The sequence below is a fragment of the Nyctibius grandis genome, chromosome 34, assembly GCF_013368605.1.
Source record: "Nyctibius grandis isolate bNycGra1 chromosome 34, bNycGra1.pri, whole genome shotgun sequence".
Lineage (NCBI taxonomy): Eukaryota > Metazoa > Chordata > Aves > Nyctibiiformes > Nyctibiidae > Nyctibius > Nyctibius grandis.
The window spans coordinates 664,983-681,930 of NC_090691.1; the positions used below are offsets into that span (position 1 = coordinate 664,983).

The 16,948-nt window shown below is 51.4% G+C and overlaps 1 protein-coding gene across 1 annotated transcript; it reads right to left on the reverse strand.

The window, feature by feature from the left end:
- Positions 1–12,674: 12,674 nt before the first annotated feature.
- LOC137675532 (olfactory receptor 14C36-like) lies at positions 12,675–13,634 on the reverse strand. The gene has a single exon (XM_068421659.1). The coding sequence runs from the start codon at positions 13,632–13,634 to the stop codon at positions 12,675–12,677; it is 960 nt and encodes a 319-aa protein (XP_068277760.1).
- Positions 13,635–16,948: the final 3,314 nt, after the last annotated feature.

A 16,948-nucleotide genomic window follows, 5' to 3' on the forward strand; every position in this document is an offset into this window, starting at 1 on the left:
TCTCTAAGCAAAATCAAAGCCATTTCCCACTGTCTCCCCCCCTGTAACACACAGACATCCTTTTGTTTCTCTAGGAGACCTTCCTTCAGCTCTGTGGCTGGAGTTGTGGTTGGTGCTGGCCGAGTGTGCAATGAAGAGCAGGGCATCTGCCCCTGGGCTCTTGATCACCAACCCTGCTCTGCAGAAGTGGGTAGAGGCAGGGACCGGTCCTGGTGGTCAGCTTTGTCCAATGAAACTGCTTTTAACGGCCTGTCAGCATCTGCACCCCAGTGCTAAGGAACAGGGATGGCAGAAGGCAGTTTAAGAGTTCTAGGTTCTTTTACATCTCCCCCTCCATCTTCCCTTGTGAGTATTCTTGGATGTCAGAAACATCTGCTGCACTCAGGGAGAACAGAGCGAGTCCTGCAAGGCAAGAGGGTTGCCTGTGTCTTAGTGCAGAGTGAGGGGAGCTGGTCTGTCCCTCCATCAAGTTCACAGTTTCGCTGGGCTTGCACCTTCCTGATGTGGAGGGTTATCACACTCCCACATTACCCTGAAAAATAACCAGACACTGCTGAGAGCAGAGGGGTCCACTGCAGACCACTAAATGTCTCACCCTTGCTCAAGGTCTCAGCACCCCACATCTAGCCCAGGACACTCATGCCTTATTTCACCAACCCAACAGCATTTCCTCAGTTGCAGAGGCTTTGCGTTCTCCATCGGGCTTTAAGATAAAACAGAGGTGCTATGGGACAGGTTTGCATCCTTGAGGGCAGATCACAGCTTGGAAGGACATCTCAAGGGGACAGCCAAGTGTCCTAACAAGGGCATCTCAGTAGGAGTCAGCTCATATCCCAGCCCCACAGACTGTATTGACCAGATCCCACAGATGGGAGGAAAGCTGGGACACTTGTTCCCATGGACACACCTGCATGAAAGGACCCCCAAGATCAGTGTGTGACTCTGCAGCTCAAACTCCACCTCCCCAGAGAGCCTGGCAGCAAGAATGAAATAACCACAGCAATGACAGAGACAAGTGGAGAAACAAGGGAAAATCCAGTGAGGGTGTGTCTGGGAGAGGCCAGGGCAGAGGCAGCCGGGCCCTCAGGACAGCGGTACCCTGACCCAGCTGTGCACGCCACCTCCCACACACCAGCATTGCCGGGCAGCTGCTCTCAGCCCCTGTGCTCTGCAGAGGGAACTGGGCACGTGGCTGGAGAGCTGCACCACGGCTCTGCTGGAGCTCTGGCTGCACAGGAGGGGGTTCATGTCCTGGACCCCATGGCCCTGAGGGCAGAGACTTTGGTGGGTGGGAGAGGAGGCAAGGGGGCTTGCTCAGAGGAAGGGGTCTGCATTGGAGGGAGTCACAGGGAGATTTCTGAATTCTCCCTCCCACAACATTTCTGGCTTTAGTTTCCTCTCATTCTCAGATCATTTCCCTGCTGCCTGGAGATTTTCCTCCTGGGAGGTATTTCCCTCTCAGTGCTCACAGACCCCATTGCAACCTCTGTGCACTCACCTACACAAACCTGCCTGTTTGCAGGGCACTGGCTGCGTGCATGGTCCTGATTGGAGGTTCAGAAGGACAGAACACCCTGATGGGTCCAGCAAAGCTGATGCTGATGGTGTCCATGGGCAGAGGAGTGGCTGGAGGCACTTTAGGAGGCTCCTAGCAGACCTACTGACCACTCAAAGATACAGCTCAGGAGTCCCAATGACTTATTCAAACTTCATGAGCCTTTTTCTATTTCTCTTTCTCTTTCCCCCCACTCCCCCTCCTGTCCCCTGCCCTCAAAGTAGGAAACTGAAAACACAGACTCAGGAAATCTCTTTATCTTTTTAGCAAACACTTCCTTGACCTTCCTCTTGAAACATCCCCTTGCAAGTTTCCTAGTGCTGATCTGGAGCTGTGAGCAGCCCTGGCCCACACAGCACCCTCTCGACAGCAGAAGGACCCTGCCCTGCCTGGGCTCACTCCTTCCACCCACAGCTTCTCCCTGCAGCACCAGAGGGAGCTCCCCGGGCAGGCTGAGTGCTGACCCTGGCAGGCAGCACAGTCCCTGCCCCGGCACAAAGACCCCTGGGGTGCAGGGACCCTGCTCTGAAGGACAGCCCTGGGCACCCCTGGCTGCACGCCCCTGCAGTTGTCCCCAGCAGAAGGCAGCCGTCATGCTCTGTCCCTCTGGCAGTGCAGCAAGGAAGCCCTGCTCTGGAGCGTGTTCTTCTCCTCTACCACAGAGATACTGTGAGAGACATCCTGACAGATCCTGTACACTGTGGGATGCACCAGCTTCAGGTAGTCCCACCAGGAACTGCCCCTGCATTGTCCTGCAGCCAGAGACTTACCGTGTCGAAGGCTGTGAAGATTTCTCCCCCAGTGAGCTCTCAGCACCCTCCCACCCCACACTGCCTTTAACCTCTCTCTGCCTGGCTCCTCTCCCCTCGCTGCCTGCAGGCAGTGCCCTCAGCCCTGCTGCGCTCTGCAGAGGAGCTGCTCCTGGGCAGAGCTGTCTCTTTGCAGTGCTGCCCACTTGCTATCGGCTCCCTCCATCCCAGGGGCCCAGCCCAGCTCAGCAGCAGAGGGACCAGCGCAAGGTGTCTCTTCCTCTGTCCCCTCTGGGCTCCCTCCAGGTGTCCCTGGGGCTCCAGGGGAACCTGCTGTGAATCAAACTGAAGCAATCACTGATGTTTCCTCCCTCAGTTGGGGAGAGACCCTTCCTCCCAGCAGCAGCATTTCTCCTCTCAGAGACCGAGTGAGGTCTAAGACTGATATTTCCTTGTCCCATCATTAGACAAGACAATCGGAACGTAACCGGGAGGGATCTCCTTTACCTCTGCTGAGGGAAGGGATGCAGATGAGTCAATAGAAGCATCTTATTTGTGGGTTTGTAGTCCTGGGGCTAGAAGAGGACTCAGCTCCCTCCCATGCACACCACAAACCCACAGGAGGTGGGATTCCTCTTGCCTCAGGTGTTCAGGTGGGCACAAAATAGGCACCTGCATGTGAGCTCCTTGTCTCAGCCCCCATGGTGATTAATGGAGCTGGAGGGCAGGATTGGGCTGTTCAGACACCAGCCTGGTGACTTTGAAGGTGTCAGGGGTGGTCAGAGATGTGCAGGTAACTGCAAGCTCTAAGGGAGCAGTTCATACAGATAGGCCAACATCCAGGACAAGCTGGAGAGCTGGGCAGAGAGGAACCTCATGAAGTTCAACAAAGGCAAGTGTAGGGTCCTGCACCTTGGGAGAAATAACCCCATGCACCAGTACAGGCTGAGGGTGACCTGCTGGAAGGCAGCTCTGTGGAGAAAGACCTGGGAGTTCTGGTGGACAACAAGTTCCCCATGAGCCAACAATGTGCCCTTGTGGCCAAGAAGGCCACTGGTATCCTGGGGTGCATGAGGAAGAGTGTGGCCAGCAGGTCGAGGGAGGTTCTCCTCTCCCTTCTACACTGGCCTGCTGAGGCCACACCTGGAGTAAGGTGTCCAGTTCTAGGCCCCCCAGTTCAAGACAGACAAGGAGCTACTGGAGAGAGTCCAGCAGAGGGGTACGGAGATGGTCAGAGGACTGGAGCATCTCTGCTACGAGGAGAGGCTGAGGGAGCTGGGGCTGTTCAGCATGGAGAAGAGCAGACTGAAGGGGGATCTTATCAATGCTCACAAATACCTCAGGGGCGGGTGTCAAGGGCATGGGGCCAGACTCTTCTCAGTGGTGCCCAGTGACAGGACAAGGGGCAATGGGCACACTTCTGTCACAGAAGTGCCCATTGCCTGTCGCTGCCTGTGGTCACAGGACTGACACACTTCAGGACTGTAACTGAGCTTGAGGAGCTCTCAGGCCTTACACCAACACAAGAGCTAAGAAGGAGAGCGCTGAATTGGAAAGCAAGCAGGTCTCGGAAGACCAAGTGCTGGCGCTCCCTGACAGTGCTGCTGTGCCGGGACTCTTTTCCCCTCCACCTCTGAACACAAGCACTGCCCTGCAGCTCCAGAAAAGGTCTCAGATGGAGGATCTAAGGAACCTGAAGGTGCACAAGTCCATGGGACCTGATGAGGTGCATCCATGGGTCCTGAGGGAACTGGCAGATTAAGTTGCTAAGCCACTATCCATCATTTTTGAGAAGTCGAGGCAGTCTGGTGATGTCCCCAATGACTGGAAAAGGGGAAATATAACCCCCATCTTCAAGAAGGGGAAAAAGGAAGACCTGGGGAACTACAGGCGAGTCAGTCTCACCTCTGTGCCTGGCAGGATCATGGAGCCAACATGGCTTCACTAAGGGCAAATCATGCCTGACAAATTTGATGACCTTCTGCAATGAGGTTGGTGGGTAAGGGAAGAGTGACTGACGTCTTCTGCCTGGACTGGTGCAAAGGATTGGACACTGTCCCTCACACCATCCTTGACTCCAAATTGGAGAGACGTGGGCTTGACAGATAGACCACTCAGTAAATAAGGAATTGGCTGGCTGGTCGCACTCAAAGAGTTGACCTTACCCTGACAGTAATCCAGTACTCTAAGCTCTAACCTCAAACTCTACCTCTGAGCCAAACCCCAAACCCATAACCACTTATTCTTACTCTTATCCTTTTGCTCACCCTAATCCCTACCCTTAATCTCTAGCATGAAAATACTTAACCTCAGTCCTCAACACAGCCCTAAAACAAACCCCAAACTCAGGAAGCCAGCTCATAGCCTTAACACTAACCACTCACCCTAAGCAGAACACCAAATTCTTCCCCTAAACTTCTGCCTAAGTCCTAACCCTGAAATGCAAGCTCTAATCCCTAATCCCTAAATTGAACACCTAACCCCCAAAGCCCTAGTTCCCATTCTCAAACCCCGTCACCTTCAAATCCTCTCCCTACCCTAACATAAGCAGTTTGTCCCCTTGGGGCAAAAGCAGAGTTATCCTAGAGCAGTCACAGGGCATCTGGAGAAGGATGTGAGGTTACATGTAGCTGATCAGCTGGCAGGCCACACGGAGGAGATGGGCAGGACTGCTGGTACCAGGTCAGGTGTGCCTCAGGATCTCATGGCTGTGAAGGTGGCTGTGAGCCCACTTCTACCTGAGTACCTGATAGGACAGCTTCAGGCACATGGCTGGTATATGTGTTGTATCATTTAAGCTATGTGTAAGGAACTGATAGGCCACCAACATGCACATAGCTTGGACGTTGTTTGCAAGGTCACTCCTGCCCCAGCACCGTACAGGACTGGCATGTAGCTGCTCCTCACAGTCAGAGAAGCCGAAAGGCCACCAGCAGGTGCATGGGCTTGGAGGGTGACAATCATTTTCCTTCCATCTGCAGCAGGCACATGTCTTTAGACACGTTCGAGAAGCTGAAAGGCCAGCAGCAGGCACGTGGCTTGGAACATCATGGTGAGGTTACTTCTTTCTGGTCAGCTGATAGGCCACAAGCATGTTGGTGGGCTGGGTCACATACTTTAAGTGTGGTTTCTGAGATGGTGGAGCTTTCCTTGGTAGTGGGGAAACAGCAGCAGAGAGAAAAACTGCTGGAAAGTGCTGCTTGGAATGTGGAGACAGCATGAAGAGATAAAAATATCACTTGAAGGGTTACACTGTGGAGTCAGAGGTCACCCAGAGGGAGTCTGGATCAGCCCATGGCTTTGTGTTTCAAAGAACAGCCTGCGAGGGTAGAGAGACCTCAGTGAAGGTACAGAAATGCCAGGGTGAGAACAAGGTGGTAAAGCAAGCTGTGTGTCTACGGCCTGCAGGGAGGACAGGGGCACATGTGGGACAGTGTCAGACAGACAGTGATGGAGATGGCAAAGGGTGCTGGCAAGGCTGGAAGGCACCAAGAGAACCCAGGTCTTTGTCCCCTTGGCTATGGCAGTTTTCTCTGCCACTGAGACAGATGAGGAGACATGTTGTCCTACGGCACTGTGGCGTCATGGCCTCATTGCGACCCTTCAGGGAAGCTGGGAGGTGTCCTGTTGTTGTCCTTCACTCAGCATTGCTCACCCTCACATCACACTGTCCCAGCAAGAGCCAAGTGTAAGGGGCAGGATGTGTCTTCCCAGGGGCTGCAGTGAGGGCTTGGCCTTTCTGCTTCAGAAAACAAATCAAAGGTTTTCTTAGCATCAAGGTTGCTTGTGTGTTCCCTTTGCCTACCTGCAATCACAGCCTTCAAGTATTTGCTCTAATGAGTCCTTGAGGAGACTTGGTCAGTAATTGCCCTCAGCTGGGCCAATTAACAGTCCAAGACACTTTGGCATTTGCTTCTGACTTTAAATCCTTGAGAGGTTTCTTCAGTCTGCTCTCTGTATGTGAGGTTCATGGGCTCAGCACCAAATACCCCATGGGGCTCAGAAAAGTGCTGAAAGCCCTAACAAGCCATGTCTCTACTATAATTTCAAGAACTATAAGTTCAAGAAGGACAGGGAACTGCTAGAGAGAGTCCAGCGCAGAGCCACGAAGATGATTAAGGGAGTGGAACATCTCCCTTCTGAGGAGAGGCTGAGGGAGCTGGGTCTCTTTAGCTTGGAGAAGAGGAGACTGAGGGGGGACCTCATTAATGTTTATAAATATGTAAAGGGCAAGTGTCATGAGGATGGAGCCAGACTCTTCTCAGTGACATCCCTTGACAGGACAAGGGGCAATGGATGCAAGCTGGAACACAGGAGGTTCCACATAAATATGAGAAAAAACTTCTTTACAGTGAGGGTAACTGACCACTGGAACAGGCTGCCCAGAGAGGTTGTGGAGTCTCCGTCTCTGGAGACATTCAAAACCCGCCTGGACGTGTTCCTGTGTGATATGATCTAGGTAATCCTGCTCCGGCAGGGGGATTGGACTAGATGATCTTTCGAGGTCCCTTCCAATCCCTAATATTCTGTGATAATTTTCTTCAGCTCTTCAAGAATTGTACAGTTATTTAGAGGGGTTTTAGGAGTCTATTTAGAGAAGAAGATTTCTATGAGCATTTAATAATTTTTTTTTCATTTTTAAGGATTTTTTCCGCTATTTTTCAGTCTATGGAAGATGCGATAGCAGCATTTTCTAATTGATTTTGATCCAGGATGTTCTCCTAAGGAGGTCTGGACAGGTCAGAAAAGCAGTCCCTTGAGGTCTAACACGGTATGGACAACCTCAATCCTCACCTCCCAACCCCACCGTTTCTGTCATTGGCCACCTGGGACTTTCATATCACTTTTCTTTACATCATTTTTCCTTCTATCAGACTTCTCCACTGAAGCCTGCAACTGGATGTTAAAACCCCTTTCCCCTAATTCCCACCTGCTCTCCTTAGAGAACATGCCGCAAACACACACAGAATGTTTCTCTTATTTTTGAACACACAGAAGTAAAACATAATCAGATTGAGCAAAAAGATAAAACACGCTCCTCAGCTCTATGCCAAGTCCAAGCTGGCTCCAGTGAGGTTCACCTTCCAGTAGGGAGAACTGTACAAGAAATAATTTTGGCAGATAGACAGGAAATTACAATTATAAACACAATTATAAGAGATGGTGAATTTCATCAGGCCAGGGGGAAATAACTGGAACATGAGCGAGATCAAATGCACAGAGTAAGAGACAGATTACTGTCAGTGCAAGGACAGGAGAAGAGCAATATTCCTTCTCCTACTATTAATACACACTCTGAAAAATTCTTATTTTGAAATAACAGGGAAAAACTCAGAAATTTTGTTGAAAGTATTCAATTATTTTTGTTGATTTAAAGGTGCTCATAATTTTTGAAATGTGTAAAAACTTCTCAGGATTGTGGGCAGACCTCTGCTCTCTGACCATAAGCACAGGACCTGCAGGAGACCAGAGCCCTTGGGAGCTGCAGGTGGAGCCTGGGCAGAAGGGGCCAGGGCATCTGCACCAGCCCCGGGTGCTGATGTCCTTGTAACTGCATCCCTGCCCGGTTTGGAAATCATTTTCATTTGCAGATAAACACAGCACACAACCCCCCCCCCCAGACCAGTATACTAAAACAAACAAGCAAACCCCCCCAATAAAGAAAAACTAAACAAGAAGGATAACAACAAAATGTTTGAAGCTTAAAGTCATACAGGACATTTATTTAACTCTACATCTTTCTCTCCATTTCTTTGTGACTTCATTTTTTTGAAAAGTTCTCAACATTTCCATCATACTGAGGCCTACAGCAGTAAAAAAAGATAACTTTCTGCCTTGCATGGCGCCAAATGCCCCAAAACACTCCCTGCCCTGGACTGTCCATGCCACCTCTAACTCTTGGCTCGGAGGTGTTGACCACTCTTGCCTGATGGAGCAAAGCAGGGTAAAAAGCTTCAGTGAAACGCTCTCCGTTTGGATGGGCAAATTTGCACTAATCTGATCATGTCTGTGTTATCTGTCTTCCTATGAGAGTATATGGAAAAATCTGTATTTATGTATAAGTAAATGTACAGAAAAATGTCCAGGTGTGTCCAATTACTCAACAAAATACATCTCCTACTAACCCTCTCAAAGGAAGAATCTTTGTTCTCAGGAAACTCTGTGTTCTCCCACTGTAAGAGAAGATCAGGTTCGTGACAACCTGAGCAACCTGAATCTACGTAAGTCTAGGGGACCTGACGAGATGCACCCCAGAATCCAGAGGGAACTGGCTGATGTAGCTGCCAAGCTGCTCTCCATGATGTTTGAAAAGTCATGGCAGTCAGGTGAAGCGCCTGGTGACTGGAAAAGGGAAACACTGCACTCGTCTTTAAAAGGGTAGAAAGGAGGACCCTGGGAACTGCCGACCTGTCAGCCTCACCTCTGTGCCTGGGAAGATCATGGAACAGAACCTCCTAGAAGATGTGCTAACGCACATGGAGGACTGGGAGGTGCTTTGAGACAGCCGGCATGACTTCACCTGGGGCAAGTCTTGTGTTTCATCAACCTAGTGGCCTTCTCAGATGGAGTGACTACATCAGTGGACAAGGGAGGAGCTACGGATGTCATCTGTCTGGACTTCCATAAGGCCTTTGACATGGTCCCCCAGAACACCTTTCTCTCTGAATTGGAGAGATATGGATTTGATGGGAGGACTGTTTGCTGGATGAGAAATTCATTGGACGGTCACATCCAGGGTGACAAGTGGTGTCCCTCAGGGATCCGGGTTGGGACCAGTCCTGTTTAATATCTTCATCAATGACATAGACAGTGGGATGGAGTGCACCCTCAGCAAGTTTACAGATGACACCAAGCTGAGTGATGTGGTTGACATGCCTGAGGGATGAGATGCCATACAGAGGGACCTGAACAAGCTGGAGAAGTGGGCCCACGTGAACCTCATGAGGTTCAACAAGGCCAAGTGCAAGGTCCTACACCTGGGCTGGGGCAATCCCTGCTATTAATACAGGCTGGGGGTTGAAGGGATTGAGAGCAGCCCTGTGGAGGAAGACTTGGGGCTACTACTGGATGAAAAGCTGGACATTGGCTGGCATCATGCTCCCGCAGCCCAGAAGGCTAACTGTATCCTGGGCTGCATCAAAAGAAGTGTGTCGAGCAGGTCAAGGGAGGTGATTCTGCCCCTCTCTTCTGCTCTGGTGAGACCCACCTGGAGTACTGTGTCCCGCTCTGTATTCCTCAGCACAAGAAAGGCATGATGTTATTGGAGCGGGTCCAGAAGAGACCACAAAAATGATCAGAGGGCTGGAACACCTCTCCTGCCCTGAGCAACCTGATCGAGTTGAAGATGTCCCTGCTCACTGCAGGGGAGTTGGATTAGATGATCTTTGATGGTCCTGGCCAACCCAAACTATTCCATGATTCTCTGAATTACTCTATTTATACTTATCTTTGTCACTCCGTCCCCGATCCCACTGGCCACTGGGACCAGGGTTCCCTCAGCTGCCTTCCTTGTGCTGACAACACTTTCAGAGAAGCCCTTCTGGGTGCCCTCCCCATGCATGGTCATTCCCAGCCACTGCTGAGCTTTGGCTTTGCTGGCTCCATCCCTGCACCCACAGACCAGGTGTCTATCTGCCTCCTGGGCAGCCTGTTCCCCCTCCAGCCTCCCTGCACTTCCTTGTGGTGTTTGACCTCTTAAGTCAGGGGGGTTCCTGTTCATCCACGCTGACCTCTTGCCAGGCCCTGCTCGACTCCCTGTGCACATCAGATTGGCTTCTTCCTGGGCTTTGAGGACATTGTCCCTGAAGACTCACAGCTGCTTTGTCCTCCAGGACAGTCCAAGCAGATCCTCAGCAAACAGAAATCATCTCTTCTGTAGTCCTGCTCTGTCATTCTGCTAGTTGTCCTATTTCTCCACCATCTCATTGGTCATTGCAGCCACAGCTGCCCTCATCCTTCCCATCTCCAGCCAGATCCACTTTGTCTGTCAGGAAGAGACCAGCCCTAGTCAGATCATGGACTGTCTGTGTCAAAATGCCGTGTTACACACCCTGCAGGAATCTCCTGGGTTGCTTGTGCCCAGCCCTGCTGCCCTTCCAGCAGATTGTGGGGTGGTTCACCTTGCTGTGTTCTTCAGGACCTGTGACCGTGAGGCTTCCTCCAAGGCAAGGCTCTGTGCACATCAGTCCCCCCTTTATACAGAGCAGTACCTGCCTGCCTGCCTTCCTGACCAACCATGGCTGCCCTCCCACCACTCCAGCTGTCCCACCAGGGCTCTGCAGTCCCTATGGGCAAGCATGTTTCTGCCTGCCCAGCAGAAATTACATAGCTGGGGAGAGGAGAGGCTGGGAAAGTGGAAGTGTGTGGAAGGCTGGCTGGGAGGTTACTTCTGCTGAAGGAAGAGAGAGATGCCCAGAGAGGCATCGTAGCTGGGAGGTTGATTTTGAGGTCACCTCTTTTGCAACCTGAATGAATTGTAGCAGGCAGGCAGGTACTATGACATCATCAAGCACATCACAAACCCCAACATGACACAGATGACTGCTCAGGGAGGGTAGAGGTGGGTAAAACCAACGTGGCTGGGCTGTTGCTGGGAGGTCACCTCATGACAGCAGTGAAAACATGAGGTCCTCAGAAGCACCGGATGTGAAAGCTGCAGGTAGATGAGTGAGCCCCTGGTCAGGCCCTGCCCTGGGAGGAAGACACATGCACATCAGATGGGAACATAGGAGACATGGCCTGAGAAACTGTGGGATGTGATAGAGACCCATGTGAGAAGGGACTAGACGTCCAGGCAGCACCATGTGTCCCAGCTGGGTCCCACAAATGATTGAAGAGCAGAGGCCGAACTGCAGAGGGAACTGGAGAGGAGCATTGGGGAGCTTCTGGTTAGTCAAGTCTTGCAAGGCCAGCGGTGCCAGGAAACCCATCAGTGATACTATTCAAGGCCCAGGTGACCTAGGCAATGGTATCCCAGCTACCAAATGATGGTACAAATGGAACAAACCTGAGACCTTTGGGGAAAAATTAATTGGTGACAGTTGGTAACTGGGGAGGGGCCTGGGGCAGAGAAAGGGAGGGATCCAGTAGAACTGGGAGGAAGAAGCCTGTAGAAGAAGAGAGGAGGTCAGCTGCAGTTTGGAAAGGACTCCTCAGTATTGATCTGTCCAAACCCTGTGCCTGATCACCATGGTGTGTCCTGCCTTCTTCTTAACCTCTGCTCCTGGCTATTTGCTGTGTGACCGTGCTCATTAGTGCGTGCGTGCATGTGTGTGTGTGTACGTACTCATTAGCGAGTGAGAGTGCTCATTAGTGTGTGTGTGTCTGTCTGTCTGTCTGTGTGTCTGTGTGTCTGTGTGTGAATGTACGTACATGCTTTGCTGGCCACCTCCAAGTGGGGCTGGCTGGAAGAGGAGGAGAGCAGGATGTGGAGAGACCCAAGGCTGAAGTTGCCAAGTGAGTAATGGCTCCAAGAATGCATAGGACACCTGGGCAGACCCAAAACTCAGGCCCTTACTGGAGTGACCATGGGTGTGTGTGCCCATGGGTAAGTGCTGCACAGGGTGAACAGACCACTCATGACCTTCACACCAGATCAGCCTGAGAAGGCAACAGGATGGGGACAGTTGTGCTGTCCATGGTTGCGTGTGTTCTGTTGTTGGTGCGGTGTCTGCAAAGGTGCTGTTCCCTGTTGAAGTTGGTTTGCGTATGATTTGGTTTGTCCATCTTTTTTTCTTTGCAAATACTGGTATTTAGCACTTTCCATTTGGGTGACACCACCTTGGGTGATCCCTCACTTAGTGGGGCTCCAGTCACTGCTTACCCAAGGCACACACTGTCCCCGTAGAACACCAAGAATCTCCATGAAGCTCTAGATTACCTTCCTGGAGAATTTCTTCTGTGCTGGCATGTCTTAAAAAGCTCTGGGTATGTACCTCACTGACCATTCACCGTCTCCACAGTCACCACACACCAATGGGTGAGTCCAAAATCCAGTCCTCAGTCTCTAAGTGCTACCAATGGGACCTTGAGCTTTTCTCTTCCAACTGGACGGAGAATTAAGCCCTTTTGGGGTGAAATTCCTTGAGCCTTTTGTTGACATCAGCTTTGGAAGAAGAGCACAAATGTCAGTCACTGGAGAAATCCCATTTTATTTCAGAGATGTGATGAGAGTGTCAGCTCAGTCCCTGTGAAAGACACACTTTTATATCAGCTCCAGGATAGACAGAGCAGGTTCATTCCCCAAGAGAAGTAAGATGGATTCAGTCATTTATGTGGGAAAATAATAAAAACTAATAACAATATAGATAATGATAACAAATGATAAAAGAGCAAACAAAGAACAGGCCTGTAATGGGGCACCATGGGAGTCATTCCTGAAGAGCAATGAAAAATTTACCACTATTAAGAACTATCCTTGAAATAACTTTCCTGATGGACTCCTTGAGCTCCTGGTTCCTCATGCTGTAGATGAGGGGGTTCACTGCTGGAGGCACCACAGAATACAGAACTGCCACCACCAGATCCAGGGATGGGGACGAGATGGATGGAGGCTTCAAGTAGGTAAACATACCAGTGCTGATAAACAGGGAGACCACGGCCAGGTGAGGGAGGCACGTGGAAAAGGCTTTGTGGCGTCCCTGCTCAGAGGGGATCCTCATCACAGCCCTGAAGATCTGCACATAGGACAGCACAATGAAAACAAAACAACAGGAAAATACAAAAGCACTAAACATGACAAGTCCAACTTCCCTGAGGTCGGACTGTGAGCAGGAGAGCTTGAGGATGTGGGGGATTTCACAGAAGAACTGGTCCACAGCATTGCCTCGGCAGAGGGGTAGTGAAAATGTATTGGCCGTGTGCAGCAGAGCAGTGAGAAACCCACTGCCCCAGGCAGCCGCTGCCATGTGGACACAAGCTCTGGTTCCCAGGAGGGTCCCATAGTGCAGGGGTTTGCAGATGGCAACGTAGCGGTCATAGGCCATGACGGTGAGAAGATATAATTCTGCTGACAAAAAAAACGAAAAGAAAAAGACCTGCGCAGAACATCCTGAGTAGGAAATGGTCCTGGTGTCCCAGAGGGAATTGGCTATGGATATGGGGACAGTCGTGGAGATGGAGCCAGGGTCAAGAATTGAGAGATTAAAGAGGAAGAAGTACATGGGTGTGTGGAGGCAGTAGTCGCAGGCTATAGCGGTGATGATGAGGCCGTTGCCCAGGAAGACAATCAGGTAGATGCCCAGGAAGAGCCAGAAGTGCAAGAGCTGCAGCTCCCGCGTGTCTGCAAATGCCAGGAGGAGGAAGTGGGTGATGGAGCTGCTGTTGGACATTTGCTGCCTCTGGGCATGGGGACCTGCCCAAGGAGTAAAAGGAATAAAAATTTTAGTCAGATTTCTCTAAGCAAAATACATTCAGTTTCTCATAGAAATCCCCAAAATGCCTCTCCCCTTTCAGGAAGACTTTTGGCAGGTGCCTTTCACGAGCTGTGATTGGTGCAGGCTGATAGTGTCTCTGGGAGCAGGAGGTTCTGCTGTGGGCTCTGCGGGACTCTGTCCTGCCCTACAGCAAGAGGTAAATAGAAGCACAGTGTGATCTCACATGAAATCCACTCATGATATCAAAGACCTTTTCAGCATTTCTGCTCCCAGTTCACCCAGCTGCAGAACAGAGCTGAGGGGATTTTGTTTTGTCTTCTGCTTTACTTGCCCCACCAAACCTGAGGAGTGTTTTTAAGGCAGAAATCCTTGGCATTTCTGCTGCACTGCAAGAGAAATCTGGAGGATCCAGAGATGCAAAGGCACTGTCCGTTAGTGCAGACTGAGGACAGTCAGTCTGTCCATCAGCTCTGGTGTCAGCTTCTCTGTGGTGTCATCTCTTCGAGCTGTAGGACGATCCCCCCAGATGTTCCCCTGAGCAGAAACTGCACACTGCTGAGAGCAGAGGAATCCAGTTGCCAAGTACTGGTCTCCAAACCTCTCACCCCATCTCATCGTACCTGAGGAGGATCTCAGCTCTCCCCTCCCAGCTATGGACTCACAGGGCTCAGCACAGCTGCCTGCATACAGACGATGAGCAGCATTTCCATGGCCTTAGCACCTCAGTGTCTTCATGGGACTGCTAGATAACACAGAGGTGTCATGGGAGAGGTGTTTGCTTGTGGAGGGCAGCCTGCACCCCAGCAGGAACCCCCACGGAAGGAGTCAAATATCCTAAATTTGGGGTGTCCTGAAAGGACAATCTGCTCATTTGCATTGCCCTGAACCCACAGATTAGGTGAAGACTTGGACACTTCGCTCCCATGGATACATCTGCATGGCAGGAACCACATGACCCACTGTTCTCTGAATTGCAGCTTAACCCCAACCTCATCCCAGAAGGTCCAGTGAGAAGAACAAGGTGAGCAAAGACAGGAGAGGAAAAAGGCAGAAATGCCACAGTGCTGCTGTAGATGGAACCAGGAGGAAGGCAGACAGTCAGGTATTTGGTAATTACTCCTTTGAAGGGATGAGGCTGCTGAGAAAGTGACTGACCAGCCATGGCCTTATGAAGAGACATGTGAGAAGAGACCAAAGGTTTGCTCTTTGGTAGGCGTCTGCACTGCAGGGGATAGCAAGGAGGTGTCCAAATCCCCCTTCCCATGGCGTTTCTGGGAGCAGAACCTGCTCCATGCCTGCCCATTTCTCTGCTGCCTGGAGCTTGTCCCTGCCGAGAGCTGCTCCTCTGTCCCTGGGTCTCCTCCCTGTCTGTACTCACAGAGCCCATCCCAACCACTGTGTGCTCAGCTCTGCCCTGCAGACATCTCCTGGCAGTGAGGCACTGCCCAGGGACATCTCTGTGTGTGCAGGGGCTGAGGAGAAGCTCAGACAAGTGCTAATGAGAACTGGGGTCTCAGTGCTTTTCAAGAACAGAGAACTAAATTCCCACCTCCCACTGCCCAACCAGCCAACCAAGAGTGGAAAGCTGAAAGCACAGACTCTTTCAGCTAAATGCTGCCTTGATGTCATTCTTCAAAGGGACCCTCGGCAATTGCTGTGGGGGTGATCTGGAGCTCTGAGCAGCCCTGTAACACACAGCACGCTCTCACTAGCATAAGCACCCTGCCTGTCCTGAAGGGGGTCGATCTTTCCACCCACAGCTTCTCCCTGCAGCACCATAGGGAGCTCCCCAGGCAGGCTGAGTGCTGACCCTGGCAGGCAGCAGAGTCCCTGCCCTAGCACACAGCCTCCTTGGATGCAGGGACTCTACTCTGAAGGACAGCCCTGGGCACCCCTCGCTGCACACCCGGTATCACATCCCTGAAGCCATCCCTCAGAGAAGGCAGCCATCACACCCAGTCCTTTGGTGGTACAGTGGGGAATCCCTGCTCTGGAGCATGTCCTTCCCCTCTACACTAAAGAAACTCCGAGGGTCTTCCTGACAGATTCCATAACTGTGGCATGTACCAGCTTTAGGACATCCTTCAAGGAACTGCAGCTGTGCTGCTTTACACCCAGAGACTTACTGTATTTAGAGCTGTGAAGATTCCTCCCCTAGTGAACACTCGGTGCTCTTCCCACTCCAGACTGCCATCTCTCTCTGCCTCCCTTGTCTCTCCTCGCTGCCTGCAGGCAGTGCCCTCAGCCCTGCTGCGCTCTGCAGAGGAGCTGCTCCTGGGCAGAGCTGTCTCTCTGCAGCGCTGCCCATTGTCCATGAACTCCCTCCTTCCCAGGAACCCAGCCCAGCTCAGCAGCAGAGGACCAGACCAAGGCAGCACTTTCTCTGTCCCCTCTGGGCTCCCTCCAGGTGTCCCTGGGGCTCCAGGGGAACCTGCTATGAAACAGGCTGAGGTAATCACTGGTGTTCCCTCTCTCACCGCTGCAGAGACATTTCTTTCCAGCAGTGACATTTCACCTATTAGAAAATGATATGAGCATGAGAGTCACTTTTTCTTGTCCCATGAGTAGACAGGACACCAAGAAGGTTACAGCGAAGGATCTAATTTCACCAGGCTGGGGCAGACATCTTCAGTTGTGTGAATTTAGACATTTTATTCTGGGTTTGTAGTCCTAGGGCTAGGAAGACATTCAGCAATCTTTTGACCATGTCTCTGCTCTGAAGCAAAGCCTTTGCACACACGGACACTTGGTACCAGGGTTCCTTATGGCAAGTCAGAGCTCGCCTGGTGCCACAGCTGGGGCTGCTTCAGCCCAAACGTGAGGCAATGCCCTCAGCCAGGGTCACATACGGGGTGAGCTGGAGCCGTTAGTGCTGGAGACAGAGCTGTGCCACTGATGGAATAAACTGCCAAGGCACAGTGGCAGAGGATAGCTCATCTGGTCTTCAAGGACAGCATCCTCCAAACACAGCAACTGTCCAGATGGAAACTCAGTCTAAACCTGTAAGGCAATTCAAGGGCACCGTAACGAGCTGTTACTACTTCAGGAACAGTTAAAGAAGAAACAAAGATAATGTGTGGCCACTCCTGAATTTAATAAGGTCTAGGGGTGAGATTCTCTATGTGTTCTTGTTCTCCATCTTCACAAGCAAGGCCTCCCAGGCCTCTGTGACTCAAGGCAGGAATCTGGAGGAGAACAACCAGCAGTGGATGGGGATCAAGTCAGGGGTCACTTGAACTAACGCAGTCCTTATCAGTCTATGGGAGAGG

Bases quoted from the DNA above. Each gene is read 5' to 3' on its own strand.
- LOC137675532 (XM_068421659.1), bottom strand. From the start codon at position 13,634: ATGTCCAACAGCAGCTCCATCACCCACTTCCTCCTCCTGGCATTTGCA.